This window comes from Lissotriton helveticus, chromosome 12, assembly GCF_964261635.1.
Source record: "Lissotriton helveticus chromosome 12, aLisHel1.1, whole genome shotgun sequence".
Classification (NCBI taxonomy): Eukaryota; Metazoa; Chordata; class Amphibia; order Caudata; family Salamandridae; genus Lissotriton; species Lissotriton helveticus.
Genome location: NC_136073.1, coordinates 142621437 through 142638034, shown reverse-complemented (window position 1 = coordinate 142638034; position 16598 = coordinate 142621437). Strand labels below are relative to the sequence as shown.

General features: G+C 45.2%; 1 protein-coding gene across 1 annotated transcript in view; it reads left to right on the top strand.

Moving 5' to 3' along the window:
- Positions 1 to 7356: 7356 nt before the first annotated feature.
- Positions 7357 to 16598, top strand: part of LOC144799578 (hydroperoxide isomerase ALOXE3-like) — a 201765-nt gene continuing 192523 nt past the window's right edge. The window contains exon 1 of the mRNA XM_078670951.1: positions 7357 to 7605. Within this exon, the coding sequence (XP_078527077.1) occupies positions 7459 to 7605 (147 nt within the window). The 5' untranslated portion in view covers positions 7357 to 7458. The remainder of the gene's footprint in view (positions 7606 to 16598) is intronic.

Here is a 16598-nt window from a genome sequence, read left to right as displayed (position 1 = left end):
GTGTCCAATCTTTGGCTGAAAAGTCAGGTTTTATTAATTCCTAGAAAGGTTTTACCTTCTGTGCGTAATCTAAAATGTATGTTCTGCCAAAATTTAGGAATCATAATATTGATTGTACATTTCTCAATGATTTTGGAGGCTGTAGCAGGGCATACTTTTCTAAAAAGTTAGCTGCTAGACTTTTAGCTTCACTTTACAGCTCATATCCCAAGAATAGGACATTGAAGTGGGATATTTTCGACTTTTTAAAGTTGAACTTGTAACCCTCTGCGGCAAATCCCACAATAATGGTGCTTACCCTGGTTAAGTGCCTCATCAAGTCATTGTCAGTCAGATAAATATCATCCACATCGGACAACGCTTCTTCATCAAAATGTTGGAGTGACTCTGCTACCCTTGCTGAAAATACAACTGGGCTGTTTTTGTACCCTTGTGCTAGAATACAAAGTTGTCGTTGGGACCCCAACACGCTGAAGGCGGTTAAATACCTGCTTTCAGGCACTATATTTTTGCAGAAAAATCCATTTGAGATATCTAGTGTGGATTTGTATTTTTTGCGCACAATGTAATCCATTAATGTGGCACTATGTGCATTTTGGACAGCAAATGTCTTTGTACATGAGTTTACATGTCTGTAAGCTAAAACTAGACAATATGTGTTATCTGGTTTAGAAACTGGAAACAAAGGATCGTTCATTGGAGAGGTACATTTTTCAATGACCCCCTGGTATTCAAGTTGATCTAAGATCTCCCTGCCCTGTTTGTTAGCTTCTTGCTTTATTGGGTATTGCCTCTGACCATTTGGTGAAACTTTTAATGAAATCACCTGGTAGGTTGAGTTCTCATCCCAACCTGCGTGATTTTTGCACAGTGCTGGAGCTTGGGATACTGCCCATTCCTTGGCATAAGCATGTTTTAAGTTAACGGGAACATGATCGGAAAATGCAGGTAAAATGATATCTTCTTCCCTGGGGCACTCCATAGCGAACAAGATGTCATAACCAGACGATAAGTTTTTCCAAAAAATACTTTTTTACTTTTCTGGGCTTGTCCCCCTCTAGCAAGCGTGTTACTTCATATAACTTATGTGGGACACTCACCCTGGTGTCTGGTGTTTCCACCATGATGTAATCATTCAACTACGCTGTCACCAGAAATTCCTTCAGGTTCAGGCAATCTACTGTTACTTCTGCCGCACTGTCTAGCATCGTCAGAGCCCAATCCCCATTCAGAAGTTGTGTCCTCAGAATTCCAGGCGTGTCTGACTTTCAGACCTGCAACTATCTTTTTTTTAATTGAGGTTTTGGATTTTGCTTCTCTTCTTTTTTAGTAGAAAAGTCTTGAGCGCGCTGCTTGTCTCTGGACTGTGTGTGCTCCTCTCTGTGTTCTGACCGTCCTTCTCTTTTGGAGCCTTTCTTTGAGCCCTAAAAGGAACGAGAGGAACGTGTATCAGTATCCTGCTGCCTGTCAGGTTTCCTAAGTGTATCCCTATTCTTATGGTTGTACCTCTTTTCAGAGGGCTCCTGTTGAGGAGACCTACCTTGGGACTGAGATCTCTTGTCTTTAAAGTTTTCTTTTTTATTATCCCACTTCTTTTTAGAAGAAGTAGGTGTTTGTTTAAAAGTGTCCTTTTCAGGACTGCCCTGTAGTTGAGGTTTTAAAGCTTTTCCCCCTAAACTATCTCTATCTAGTTCTGCATAAGCAGTTTCAATTATTTGGGGGAGTTCAGCCTCCTGAATTAACAGGCGAACCTCCCTTAGGCATTGGCTGATTGCCACTGATGCTGCTTCCCCTTTAATGTTAGCTCGTATTTTGGCTGATACCCGGTCATAGTAATTTAATAACTTCATCTTTAAGTTTAGGGCAGATTCTGCTCCATAGTCGTTTTGTATTTGTCGTAATACATCTGGTATTACTGCTAATGAAGGAATACCATGTGTCCTGATATATATGGCAGCAAAGACTGTACCCCAAGAGGTGCACTCCTCTAACAGCGGTGTTATCCCCATTGGCAAACCGATTGTTAACATTCTGTGTTTTTCAAATGGAGTAGTATTCGGGAATACTGTGTCTAACTGGGTCACTTTCTGAGCTACACAGAAAGGAATTTGTTCACGCTGTAATGTTTGTGGAGTCATTTTAGTCACTGTGCTCTGTGTAGGAGATGGATTTGTTGTAATTACCATTGGTTGGACAGCGAGTGACCTCAAGACAAAGTTTGTCATGTTTCTATAGAATGTTATCAACTCTTTGGGGCCAATTCCGATTCCGGTAAAAATGCCTTCCTAATGCTATTCATAGGCTTACCTTCTGAACGAATCGTATTCTGAGCTTTTTTCTACAAGCGGTAAGTATGATGCGTTTTCATGGAAAAATTTGACCTACTCATCGGATCCGATTCGTGCACTATGTCAGTACCGAACAGGCTCTGGAAACACGTAAATCGAGTCGAACTGAGGCTCGGCCTACAAAATTTTCAAACACGCAAGTACAATGCGTTTTTCATCCGCGTCATACAGGGCAAAAGTTCCAGCACCTTGCAGCATTCGGACGAAGCGTATTTAACCCATTGCAGCGGCCGCGATTTGTCGGTAGTGCGGCACTTCCGCAAAACGGGCGGGGCTGCGTCGGCCGTGCGCATCACTACGAAGGTAGTGCTTGCAACGTCTAACGGCAGCACTTAAGGGGTTAAGCTCCGAATCTCACCATAACACATTCAAGGGAGACGAGACGGAGTCTGTCGCGTCGTGTATGTGCCAGGCTGTGTGGAATCATTTGCGTACGTGTCTAATGGTTGTGTTAATGCTGGATTATGTGGCATCATTCGCGTCCGAGTATGTCACGTCGTGTATGTGCTTGGGTGTGGGGCATTGTTCACGTCCGAGTCCATCGCGTCAGGCTCCTTTCCTACCGATCCGTGGCGGGTAAAACGATATTCACCGAATCGTTTGGTGATTTATTACTTTGCATCGTACTTGCTCATTCGGACAGCTGGTGTACGATTCGGTCGGCAATAATGACGGGTACGTGTCGGGTGATACGATTTCCTGCCGGAATCGGCCCCTCTGTGTTGAACAAGCTTTTCATCTTATGGTATTGTGTCAATGTCTGGATGTGGAACATAGGTCGCTAATATCGGTCATGTGGCTCCTCGTCTTCCTTAAGGATCAGGCCTTGCTCATTTTCTTATGTGAGGTAGGGTACCATTAAACCAGAAAATATGTTCCTGGAAAGTAAGCGGAATTTCTGTCTCCTCAAACGGAGTGTAGACCGCTGGAATCTCATCATGTAAGTAATAATGAACAGTTTTGTTACATCATTTGTTGCTTGGAATATAACCCATGAGTAGACTACCTCTGTTTTTAAGTCTTTGTGTGCCTCTATCACGAGTATTACTACACCTCCTCTGAGTGGTAACCCATGTTTGAGTACTTTAACTATTACAGCTTGTCTTACTTTGGGTGCAATATGTATTGCATTTGCATCTTCTTCATCAGTCTGATTTAGTCCTTGGTTTAGAGCGTCTAAATCTCCCTCTTCAACCATTGTGTTTTGAACACAGACCAACTGTCTCAGGAAGTTATTTAAAGGATTTATGCAAAGGTTTTAGGCACAATTTTGGGGAATTTATCCTTTCAAGCTTGATTAACCACCAGCCAATACATAGAATATCTCACCTACTCAGCTGTGGCTGAGTTTTTTTCCCACTTACTCCAGACGTCTCTGGGTTTTGTAGGTAGGGTCTCTGAGAATAAGACCAAGCACGACTGAGCTACTCAAATTCTACTGTTGAGTAAGTGTGCCTTTATTATACCATGTTGGACACCATGTAGGGCAGTCCCTAAAGTACCCTGTCATGCAGGACCTACGACGTTTACGGATAACATATACTGTGGGTCTGGGGGCAGATTGACTCTGTACACCACTGCTGCAAATATTAGCCTATGGTTTGCATTAGCTAGCTCACAATGCCACTAGACTCTCCTGCTATCAGAGAGATTAGTTTTGGCAACCTCAGAACACTATACCCTCAGACTTGTGAAAACAATATATTACTTTTCACCCAGACACTCGTGCCTGCTTATTTTTGCTCTCAGAGAGATACAGAGAAGAAATTACTGTACATTCGTTTTTTTATGTAGAATAAGTGTGCTGTTACGATTGTAACACAGTAGCAGAGATATAGAACCAGCAGTACAGTGAATAAAATGGAATAGTATTGTTCTACCATTTTTCAATAGTCATGAACACATACATAAATAAGAAATGCATTTATAAAATAAAGTGCATGCTCCTAAGATGCCTGACTAGATGTACCTAAGTGTACCTACCATGTGAGTAGGTGCTATAGAGCCTAAGCCTAAGAGCCAAGATTACCGCTAGGCGTTTAGTCGAACCCCATTACCTGAATAGTGAAAGTGTGGGACTTCGTCCTGGACTTGAGCTGGGCACCCCGCAAGGGATCGTCAGACCACTGTCAGCTGGAGCGATGGCATTCCGGAGCTGCAGCTTCTCTGGTCAGTGTGTCGGCGTGAAGTCTCGGTCCCTCCTGCTTTCTGATTGCAAAAGGTGCTGTATTTTTACAGTATATGTGCGTGTGTTCCCCATTGTTCAGTATGAGAATGATGTTGGGGATTAAACCTTGTGCGTTGATGGGAGAGGTAAAGTGTACCTCCTGGAGAGTGTACTCATCAATTATTCATATGCGCTAAGGATTAGGTCTTAGCAATATCGATCTGGCAGAACCCAGCCTCGTCATAGAACTAGGTGAAAGGCTTAGTCCATAAAAGGCTGCAGACCTTATAAGGCGTGATTTCCATATAAGGCATTCTATCCTTATTTGGAGTTACATCCTTATAAGGGTCGTTCATATAAAATAACAGGAGCCGATGTAGGGAAAGTGTACAATGTTCCATGGACTTATAGTAGGGTACCGATATGAAATATAACAGTTTATTATGTGTATTTCTCTGAGACAAAGTGAGCATGAGTGACTGAGCAAAATGTACTGCACTGTTTTCAAGATCCCTGATGGGACAGAGTTGTCATGTTTGATAGTTGCCAAGAACTATTCTCTCCTTGGTAAGAAGGGTTTCTAGTGGTACTGTGAGCTAGCTGATATACAGGCTGACATACTCTGTGGGGGTGTCCGGAATCATTTTGGACACCAAGCTCGCCGTGTATGTTTTCTAAATGTGCAGATACTATATAGGTTTGTAGGAACTACACAACACCTACCCTATGTTGCTCTCATGGAAAGTCACTGGAAAGATGCTGTAAGTTTTTGATTTCTATCTCAGTAAACATGTGTAGCAAATCTTCCTTTACTGAATGGTCACCCCCATATTTTTCACCTTTCCCACAACCCAATTCTTGTTGGATATAATGTTACCCCTGCTAAACAGGAGTAAAGTGCCCCTGTACTCCCTGAAAACATGGCTAACTTGGCTTATCCACAATTGATATATTTAACTTGCATTAGGTCCCTAGTATATGGCACAGAAAATGCATCCAAGGCCTGGGTGTTAACTGCCACCTGTAAACAGTGGCACCTATTGTGCCATCCACATGGTTTCGGGTCTGTCCTGTCAAGTCTGACTGCAGCAGCATTAAAGTCCGCTTTGAAACCTGCCAAAATAATCATTTTTGTCAGGCTGTGAATCCTGTTTTTCAATATTAATAAGGCCCCACTGAGTACACCTTGATGCCCACAAGGAAATGTGCCTAATTTTTAATTGTGCAACATGTGCAAAATCAAAGCTGGTGTGATCCTCCAGTACATAGGGCACAAAAGCCATTTTCACTGACAAGGCTGTAGCTGAATCCAAGAAAATGTCAAAATACAGATTATAAACTTCAATCTGTAACTTTTTTCAGGATACAGATAAAAAAAATTGATCAAGGAATATTTTAAATATTCATTTAAAATCTAATTTAATGGGGAAATTGGATCTTCAATAAACATTTAGAAATAGTAACTTTTAGAAAGTTATACTTCCTGCCTCTGTCCCAGTAAAGCTAACTTGCATTAACCTTGGCTAGCTGACCTGCCGGTGCCTCCTTGATAATAAGGCTTTGAATTACTTCCAGGAGCTACAAAACAGACCACTTTGAAATGTTGCCCTGAATGAACATGAATGACTAATCCGAGCTCAGTAGGACATTCATGTTGGGAGCCTGTAACCCTTCATGTTGGCAGATAAAAGACAGATCTCTCAGGAGAGGGATCTGAAAGCAATGTCCATGTATAAACATTCCAGTAATATCTTGGGTTCCTACTATGGAAGCTCAAAGCAAATCTAATTATTAATACGAAGATAATCTGATTTCATCTACCTTTACTGCAGTAACAGTTATCTTTTTTACAAAGAGATGGCAACATTTTTCTCCTGTCCTAACACAAGGGGCTTTATTACACAACTTCTCTTTTTTTAACCCGGCGCACCTTTCAAATGGTGCCCTGGGTGCAAACAGTGATAATGTGTCCTATTATGGTGTATGAGCTTCCCCCAGCGTCCATGGGACCCCCTTTACCCCATGCAGAGAGCTGCTGTCAGGAGGCGCACTGACAGTGTGCCACTTTTTAAACGGTGCACTGTCAGTGTGCCTCCTGAAGGCTTCTTTGACTCTGCTCCTGTGTCTGTAATATAGCACGGACACACGCAGAGTCAAAGGAATTCCCTCATTTACATATGGTACTCTCGCTATGCAAATGAGGGAACACCATCTGTTGATATCACTGGCGCTCTAAGTGCACCAGCGCAATCGGTATTATAGAGGGGACACAGAAGCGTCTGCATCCCCTTCTATAATACCACCAAAGTGCCCCGGGGGCGTGCTAAGCAGGTGCAAACGCCGGTTACACCCCCGGGGCACCATCTGTAATACGACCCCAGGTGTTTATGCAAAATTGTTACATTGCTGATTGTGTCCTTTAGGAAGATGTTGGGGCCTACTTTACAGTTAGTGCTTGATTTGTAAAACAAAGAGTGCTGGTGCCCGAAGCTTTGCTCAGAATTCTGCTGCAGGTGAAATGTAACCTTGGTGCGCTGAGTAACAAGTCTGGAGTTCACCTCTGGCCTCTTTGATTCACTGTCAGGCACTCCCTGCCCCGCTATCTCGCTCGTACCCGTCACTTCTTTATCACTTTTTGACGGTTTTCAAACTAATCTCTTCCTCCTCTTTCCGATTTTTTTCTGTTTACTTTTATTACCTTTTCCCTGGAAATACCTGACGTGGTCAACTGAGCGTATTCTCAAGAAACAGCGGTAGTTACGAAAAGCTTTTGAAGTGTCTTCATAACCCGCCATTTGATCTTTGCTTCTCTGATAAGGATGGCTCAGGTCCAGCCTCCCTGAGTATAAAGGGGTTGGGTGTCGAGAAAGACGCTGCTCCCTTCAGTAAAAAGGAAGGGATTCCGCCCGTGTGACCCAGGACCTCAGAGCTGCTCTCGTGGACATGGCTGACTACAAAATTCACGTGGTGACAGGGACGGCCCTCTGTGCCGGCACCATGGACTGCATCTCCATCACCCTGCTGGGGTCCCGGGGCGAGGGTGAAAAGCGGAGTCTAGATCATTGCGGCCGTGATTTCACTCCAGGAGCTGTAAGTAGAGGCGCGGACTGACCGCTGTGGGCGCGCGCGCAGGACAGGCATCGGCACTCTGCCCTTCACCCGAGGTGACGACCGTTAGGTGTTGTCCGTTAGTTTCGATGTTTACTTTATTTATTTATTTTTTATTTATTTATGCGTTTTTATATAGCGCCGACTTTACTCGAAGGAGTCAGAGCTCTTCACAATAGGAACAGAACATTACAAATGAACCAAAATTACAAAAGCAGACATTAAGTTACATGAGGTAAAAGTGACAATTGTGAGCAAACAAAATACATGAGGTAGCAAACGATGCAATTCAGGAGGAAAAAGTGACAAGTGTGCAGGTTACAAGAGAAACAAAGTACAATTAGAGGTATAATACTGCAATACATGCTAGACACTCAGGCACAAGAACAAACGTTACGTAGGCAATGGAGGCACTTGTGCAAGTATCAAAAGCAAACAAAATGTGAGAGGTAGCAAACAGTGTGTTACAAGAGAAAAGTGACGTGTGCAAGTTACAAAAGGGTACCCTACACGGTATGTAACCTTTACCACGCATTTTTTACCACGCAATACCATTACCACGCATTTTTTACAATGCAAAAACTTTTACAACGCATACTTTTACAACGGATACTATTACAACGCAAGTACTATTACAACGCATGTACGTTTACAACGCATTTCGTAAAATAAAGGGGTATTTTTAGGGTTCAGGGCTAGGTTTGGGTTTTTGGGTAAAGGGGTATTTTTAGGGTTCAGGGCTAGGTTTGGGTTTTTTGGTAACGGGGTATTTTAGGGTTCAGGGCTAGGTTTGGGTTTTTGGGTAAAGGGGTATTTTTAGGGTTAGGGCTAGGTTTGGGTTTTTAGGTAAAGGGGCATTTTTAGGGTTCAGGGCTAGGTTTGGGTTTTTTGGGTTAAGGGGTATTTTTAGGGTTCAGGGTTAGGTTTGGGTTTTTGGGTAAAGGGGTATTTTTAGGGTTCAGGGCTAGGTTTGGGTTTTTGGGTAAAAGGGTATTTTTAGGGTTCAGGGATAGGTTTGGGTTTAAAATAAAATTAAATTAAAAATAAATTAAATTATAATAATTTAAATTACTTACATTTTAAAAAAAATTATATACTTACCAATACTTACGTTGTAATGGTATGCGTTGTAAAGGTATCTGCGTTGTAAAAAAATGTGTGGTAATGGTACTCCGTTGTAATGGATCCTGCGTTGTAAAAAATGTGTGGTAAAGTTATGCGTGCTAAAAGTATGCGTTCTAACGTCATACATCCCCATACACAGGTACAAGGATAATACTGCAATAAATGGTAAACACTCAAACTGCCAGAACACACTGGGAAGGTACTTCCATAGTCATGGAGAATAGTTTTCAGTGATGGGAGGTCTTCCTTTAGATAATAGAGAGGGCATGAATTACTTTAGGAGGTGTTTTGGAGGAGGAGAACTTTGAGGTCCGTTTTGAAGACCTGGGAGGAGGTGGTGGTCCGGAGCTGAGGCGGAAGTGAGTTCCATATTCTCACCGCGTTACCTGAAAAGGATTGGGTCATCGATCTTTCCTTCTTGAAAGTGGGAGGTTCAAGCAGTAGAGTTTCCGCATTACGTGAAGGTCTAGAGCCTCCAGAGAGTTTCAGCTTGTTCGCCAGGTAGGGAGGCGAGAAGGAGTGCAAGGCTTTGTGGGTGATACAGACAGTCATGTAGATAGCTCTAGCCTCGATGGGAACCCAGCGGAGGGTAGATAACATCGGTGTGTCTGGATAGACCTGAAGGCAGAGGGGGAGGAATAGCGATTGGCTTTAAACAGCAATGGGCCTGTAAACTGGAACCAGCTCATCTGGCGGGATGCGAGGCGGGTGTCTTCACCATAAAGATCGATGGGAGCACGACTGTAAAGGGACTCTTAATCTATCGCCCACCAGGACCTATGTCCAGGTTTAAAGGCAATCTTTTAGAGTGTGTCACAGAAACAGCGATGAGGAGGGATACGTTTCTGTTACTTGGAGACTTAAACACACACTGGGAAGATTTATCAGATAAAGGAGCAATGGAGTTCCGTCAAGAACTCCACACCCTACAGCTAGAGCTAAAGGGGCAGCTCCCAACACATAATCATGGGCATCTGTTAGATCCAATATTTGCCAACTGGGAATATGTCTCAGTTGCTCCCCCAGTGCCCTTGCCCTGGACCGATCATTTTTTTGTTCCATTTGTAATCTATCTGCCCAAACACAAGGCCACTGCCCCCACCCCACTTAATTATCCACGACGCAGGTGGGCAAGATTCTCCCTGACAGAGTTTAACAAGGCTCTGACCGCGGATGGGCCCCCCAGGAGGCAATGATGTGGTCACGGCTAATAAATTGCTCAACGACCGCATCACGGCTGCCCTGGACTATACGCCCCACTGGGCCGGTCAATAATAGGAGCCCGCAGACAAAGATCTGCTCCTTGGTTCAGCGAGGCGCTGCGCTGTGCCAAAAAGGACTGTAAACGAGCAGAAAGACAGTGGAGAGTGGCATATGACGACCAGTTGAAAGAGGGCTATCTCGCTAAGAGACGCGTCTATCATAATAAGATTCGGATAGAGAAAGCCACATATTACGCAGACAGAATCCAGGGAGCAGATAACTCTGCTAGGGAACTGTTCAGCATATATAAATCCCTGGCCATCCCAAAAACCTCCACTCTAGCCGAAGACCACTCGGTAGCAGCATGCAATCGCATTGCCAACCACTTTGGGTTCAAAGTGTCTGCTTTTCCCGCTATACCACCAGCAGTGGAAGAGCTAGCAGACTCAGTAAGAGAGGAAGTTGGTCAAAACCTGCTACTCAATTTCATCACCCCCACACCTGAGGATCTAGTTAAAATATGTAGATCGGTGAAATCAGGCTCCCCGCGTGATCCCGCCTCCCCAAAAAGGTTGGGGGACAGCCTGAAGACACTTGAACCCTACATTAGGCACCTGCTGGATGTCTCCTTCCGGTCCAGTTCCATACCAGAGGACTGGAAACAGGCTGTGGTGCTCCCCCTCCGCAAGAAGCCCAACATAAGCTTTGAGAAGCTGGACAACTTGCGTCCCATCTCACTGCTGCCTTATTTTTCTAAGGTAGCGGAGAAGGTGGTAAACAAACAGCTAATGAAATTTTTGGAGGAGAACAACCTTCTTCATCCTACCCAATTTGGGTTTCGGCCTCGTCACTCCACAGAGTCTGCCCTTCTCATGGCTACTGAAACCCTCAGGCAGGGTGCTGACGAGGGCCAAGCCATGGCCTTAGTTCTCTTAGACCTCAGCGCTGCGTTCGACACTGTAGCACATTCCATCTTGCTACAGTGTCTGAGCAAAGGAGGGGTGAGAGGGGCAGCGTTGAAATGGATCCATTCATTTCTAGCTGGCCGAGGCTTCCAAGTGAGGCAAGGTGACTACTACTCGGAGCGAGTTTCTTTGGACCAGGGGGTGCCGCAGGGCTCGTCCCTGAGTCCAACTCTCTTCAATCTTTATGTTGCCCCGATTGCCACCATAGTAGAGAGTCACGGCCTCCGCATGGTGTCATACGCTGACGACACGCAGCTGGTCATCTCCCTGTCGCGTGCGCCCGGCCTCTCGGCGGACATCTTCAGAGCATGCATGCAAGACCTAGCTGCCTGGATGTCCGCCAATTGCCTCAAGCTCAATGGAGGCAAGACCGAGGTGCTGGTCGTGGGGGGAGACCAGGCGGCGTGGACGTCGGCATGGTGGCCACCATGCCTAGGTCCAACACCTACCCCTTGCCAAAAAGCAAAGAACCTGGGTATCTGGTTTGACACCGACTTGACCTTTGGCCCTCAGATTAATCGGGTGGTTGGATCATGTTTTGGGACACTCAAAAGTCTCAGGAAGGTATTGAAGTTCTTACAGATTAAAACCCGTCAAACCCTGGTGCATGCACTAGTTACATCTAAGATGGACTATGGCAACCTTCTCTATTTAGGGACTTTGGAGAAGAATCCGAGCCGCTTACAGGTCTTACAGAATGCTGCTGCCCGACTAGTGCTCAGACTACCCAGAAGAGCTGCCTCTACAGCGGCCCTCCGGTCCCTGCACTGGCTTCCGGTTAGAAGCAGGGTAGATTTTAAAGCACTATGTACTTGCCATCGGATTATCAATGGGAGGTCTCCCCTCCCTCTGAAAGGACTGCTGACACCGTACGAGCCGTCCCGCTCCCTTAGATCTTCCGGTACGGGGCTCTTGTCCATGCCCAAGGGGTCTAAAGCACGGATGGGCGGCAGATCCTTTAGGTACCTAGCAGCATCTAGATGGAACAAACTACCCATGGCGTTGCGCCTAGAACCATCAGAATCACTTTTCAGAGCCAAGCTCAAAACTGTACTATTCACCCAATAAGCTATTCCGCTCCGGTAGTTTCCAGTAAGCATCAGCTCCTTAGCGCGGGGACACGCCGCTGTGCGTCACCAAGCGCTTTACAAAACCCCCTAAAAAAAAAAAAAAAAAAAATGTGGTCGCTTCTTTTGGCCCCATAAATGAAACGAGCAGCTGAATGGAGAACAGATCTAAGGGGGGACAAGTGGGATTTGCGATACTTGCGGTCTCTTTGCACATGCTCACATGCACATGCACACTCTCGAATGTTCCTCAGCTCCTTGCCTCCGAACTATTCTTGCAGACCTGATTTCTTTCTCTCCTGTCTAGTTTCTGCTCTGTTCCATGGCCTGCTTTCTCTCTCCTGCTCTCGCTGCTTTTTTTTCTCCTATCACTTCTCAAGACTGTCTCCATGCTTCATTTTTCTCCTCTCCAGTTCTTGTTGCACGAACTGATTTCTCTCTCCTGCTGTTCCCGTTCAATCGCTATCTCATTAACGATTCCTGCTCTCCTTTTTCTAAGCCTCAATCCTTCTATTTCATCACCATGTTCTCCACGTGCCGAGCGTCGGCTTTAACGCTGGTGGCCCACTCAGTGGTGGCTGGTGACATTTGAAAGTGTCGGGGCCAGTGCTCGAAGTGGAAGGGAACGGCAGGGCATGGCGTGCCCCTACTTCTTTAATTCTGTAGATTCCGTTCCCCTACTTTTTTATTATGAACTTGCGTCCCTGGACGTCAGAAATATTCTGTTCGTGGACGGGCGGGGAGCAGAGAAGGAAAAGGTCTCTGTCTCTTACTTCCTGCCCAGACAAGACAAGGTAGCTGTCCGCTTCTGCTCTGCCGCTGGCAGCTGCCCCCTCTTTCTTACTCCTATTCCCTCTCGTTCTGTCTAACTCCTTCTCACTTTTCCGAAAATCATGAATCAAGAAATTTGTACCCCTGTGAAATGGATGCAAAAAAGAAAAACACTTTTGCTGGAAATGCCGTTTTGACATTTTTCCATTCCAAAGTGCAGCCTCGGAAATAAAATGTTCAAACTCTGAAAAATAATTAAATAAAGCAAGATGGAGTGTTCTTAAAGTGGCTTACATTTTTTTCAAACCCCAACACATTAGCGACACCTTACAGAGTTTGTCAGTAAAGCGCTACTTTTGTTTTCTTGTCTTTCTTTGAACAGCATCGTTTTCCTCCAGTACCTCCTACCTGGAGGCAGGGCCGGCGCAAGGCATGGGCAGTGTGGGCAGCTGCCCAGGACCTGGCACTCTGCCTGCCAGGATGGGGCCCACCACAATGGCAATTAACACCTCACTATTCCTCGTGTATGTCTGCCGATCAGAGTGAAAGAAATGCTTCACAAACGAGCTCATGGGAGGGGGCCCCCCTCCTGGGGCCTCTAAGGGATGGTGTGGGAAGGCCTAGTGGAGGGTACACCTCTCAGGCAGCCAGTTCAGAGACTCGGCAGGGTGCCCATTGTCAGCACTTTAGCCCACACAGGTTTAACTCAGCACCCAAGCAATTCTCACACCTTCAGTTCGAAATGAGCTGTACAAGAGTTGCTTGGGGTGGCTGAGAAGAGGAGCTGCGGCCCAAGTGGAGTCTGCACAAAGCAGCTTTCCCGAAATCAGAAGGTGTCACTTATGTAGATTTCAGGGGCCTCCCACATTCCCTTTTGCCCAGGGCCCCGAAAATCCTAGTACCGGCTCTGCCTGGAGGTACTGCAATACCTGGTTGATGGGTGGATTGGAAAATGAAATGTGTACGGCGGCTTTGTGTTCACAAATGTGGTCTTTTGAAACCAAACTGCTTACGTTTTGTAAGCATATAAGCAGTGGACATTGAAATGGGTCCTTTCTGGGCCCTGTAGTTATGTCCTTGACTTTTCAGGCAAAAATACTTGTTGATTTCTGGATAATGACTGTAAAAGCGTTAAGTTCACCGTGTTCCTGCTTACATTTTACATGCTTTATTAAATCTTTTATTCCTTATGAGTGTTTGCTTTTTCCAGGATGTTGTTACCTTTTCTTTTAGGCAGCATATTGCTCTTACCTAGTGTGTAATTTGAATTGAGTTGCATCCAGTTATTTATAGCAGGTCAAATTGGATTGTAGCTGAAGGCAGTATGGGTTTCTCTCAGTGGGGCAGTATGGTTTTCAGTGAGGGAGCAGATGTAGCACTGGGGGCAGAGCTGCTAAATTTAGAACTGGGGAACCAGGTTCAGCCTTCATGAACAGTCCCCCAGACCACTCTCCTGAGGGAGCACATTCCCATGCCAGACCTTAGAAGGCACCAGAAAAGCCCTAGTGTGTTAGCACCAGCAGGTCGACCCTAGCAGTGGCAAGTGTTGGTTCACCTTGAAGGCGTGCCCACCACAATCCATACTGAGGTTCACCTCCAGTCTTGCGGGCAGGCCTATGAAGTAGCAGACCCTAGAGCAACAGTGACTCTGTCACTGAGGTCACAGGACCCCTTAGAAGAGCTGGCTCTAGGGCGGTGCGACTGGTGTGACCGCAACTGGCGCTGACTTTGAGTGGGGGCGTCGTATATTATGGTTTTAAAAGCACTTGCTGCCTCCTTCCTGGACGCCAGCTATTTTCGGCAATAATAAAAATGTCATGATAACTCTGATGAATAAACCTCTTCCTAGAGCGAGATCGGAGATTTGTCTTGTGGAAGCTTTGACTCATTCAAAAGCACAGAGGGTTAATGTGCCTACTGCAATGAAAATGTACCAGGCCCATCACAAAGTGCACATATTGTAAATAGGTCAGTGGGTTATTGCTTTTGTCAGTGAGATCCTTTTGCTACTTGCAGTTTATAAGTTAAAATCCTAACAAAGAACAGTGAGCTATTAACTTTCCTCTAAGAACTGCATCCAAACTGCAAAGTATAAACTAGAGCGCTATGGTTTTTCCCTAAGCCTTTGATTAGCCTAATGTTGCAAAAGGTGTTATTTTTGATACAAATCAATATTGATTTTTAAAGAGAACCCCCAATCGTGGTATTAAGTTTTAAATGCTGAGTTTGTGTTTCTCCAGGCCAATCACTATTAAACTATACTGTCTACTAGTATGGTTATCATGTGACTCCTACACCTTGTAGTCCTTTGTCTTATGTAACATTTCCTATACAGTCATTTACACACGTAAAATTGATTGTCTCTGTGTATATTGCTGACGACAGAAACTCCATGGCTCGGAAACAAATGGCTTGTGCATTTTTTGGGACATTCTATGATTAAAATAAATTCACAAAGTGGAATATGTTTCTAATGTCAATAGCTCATATTAATTGTTAAATAATCATGTGTATCCACTGGTTGAATTACATAACATAATAAACTGCAACTGGTCAGTGAAATGCCACACAAATACTAAAGATGGGGATGTTTTGAGCATCCTGGCCACACCTCTAACTCCGCCCACTGATCCAATCCTCAGGTTATTCCCACCCTCTGATTCTCCGCCTACAGTTCCCCTACTTTTTTTTCCCCACTTCGACCACTGGGCGGGGCATAAAATTATTGCTGTACTACACTCTCTTGGTCTTTGGCTCTATCTGCCTGTCTCTCACTCGTTCTTCTCACCTATGTTTCTCTTCTGTGGCTGTGGATTTCTGCCTCTCACACGCGCTCTTTAGTTCTCTCTCTCTTACTTATGTTTGCACTGTCTGTCTCCTCTCCGTCTCTCGCCCACTCTTTTTCACTCTGTCTGTTTCTCACTGTCTCTCGCCATGGAGCTCCCCCTGCCCGTCTCTGAGTCTCTTTAGCTTTCACTGGGTCTCCCCCTCTCTCTCTCTCCTCCTTTTAACCTGCCCTCATCTCACTCTCTAGCTCTCTCTCCCTAGCCACCTGTCTCATTATCTCTGACTGCTTGTCTCTACCTAAAGCTGTATGTACCTGTCGCTGCTCTTTCTCTCCAGGTCTCTCTCCCCACCCCTCTACGTCCCACTCTCTGTGCCACTCTCTCTGTCCATGACTCCTTGACACTGTCCGCTTCGTTCTATCTCCTGTGGTTACCTACCTACCTCGGGACTGCTGTCTTGCGTGTGTGAGCGTGTGTGTGTGGGCTGGGGAGGCGGGGGGACAGTTTATAATACCACAACCCATCGGAATTTAAGAATCTCGATCGAGGGTAGTGAATATTTACCGACCGCCGGCTAGTAATCAACAGATATTTGACCGGTGTCCGGATAAAGCGCTACTTTCTTAATTCGTGCTTATGGTGGGGGAGGGTGGCGGGGGGTATGTTGGACCTAAGCACCTCACTAGACACAAACCCTTTGTATCATTAATGGGGGCACGACTCCTGCACTGACGGAGCGGGGATTATGACGTACACTGCCCTCGTGTTTTGAAAAGTACCACAGAGTTAGAATGCAACATTTTAAAAGGATTGCTGAAATTCCCTCCGATAGGAAGCACATTTTCTACACTAAATACACGGTTTTTGTATCGCCTTAATAACGTCGCAGGATTCTGCATTTGCCCACGTCGTGTGGGCAGAAATAAATACACATTTGAGTACTGCTGGTAATCTTTGGCAGCTGCAGTTCCCTAAATTCAGTGGACACATTTTACGTAACAGGGCTCAGAAGTGACAGCCTACATTGTACTAAGGAATGAACTCAAATAAATAATGAT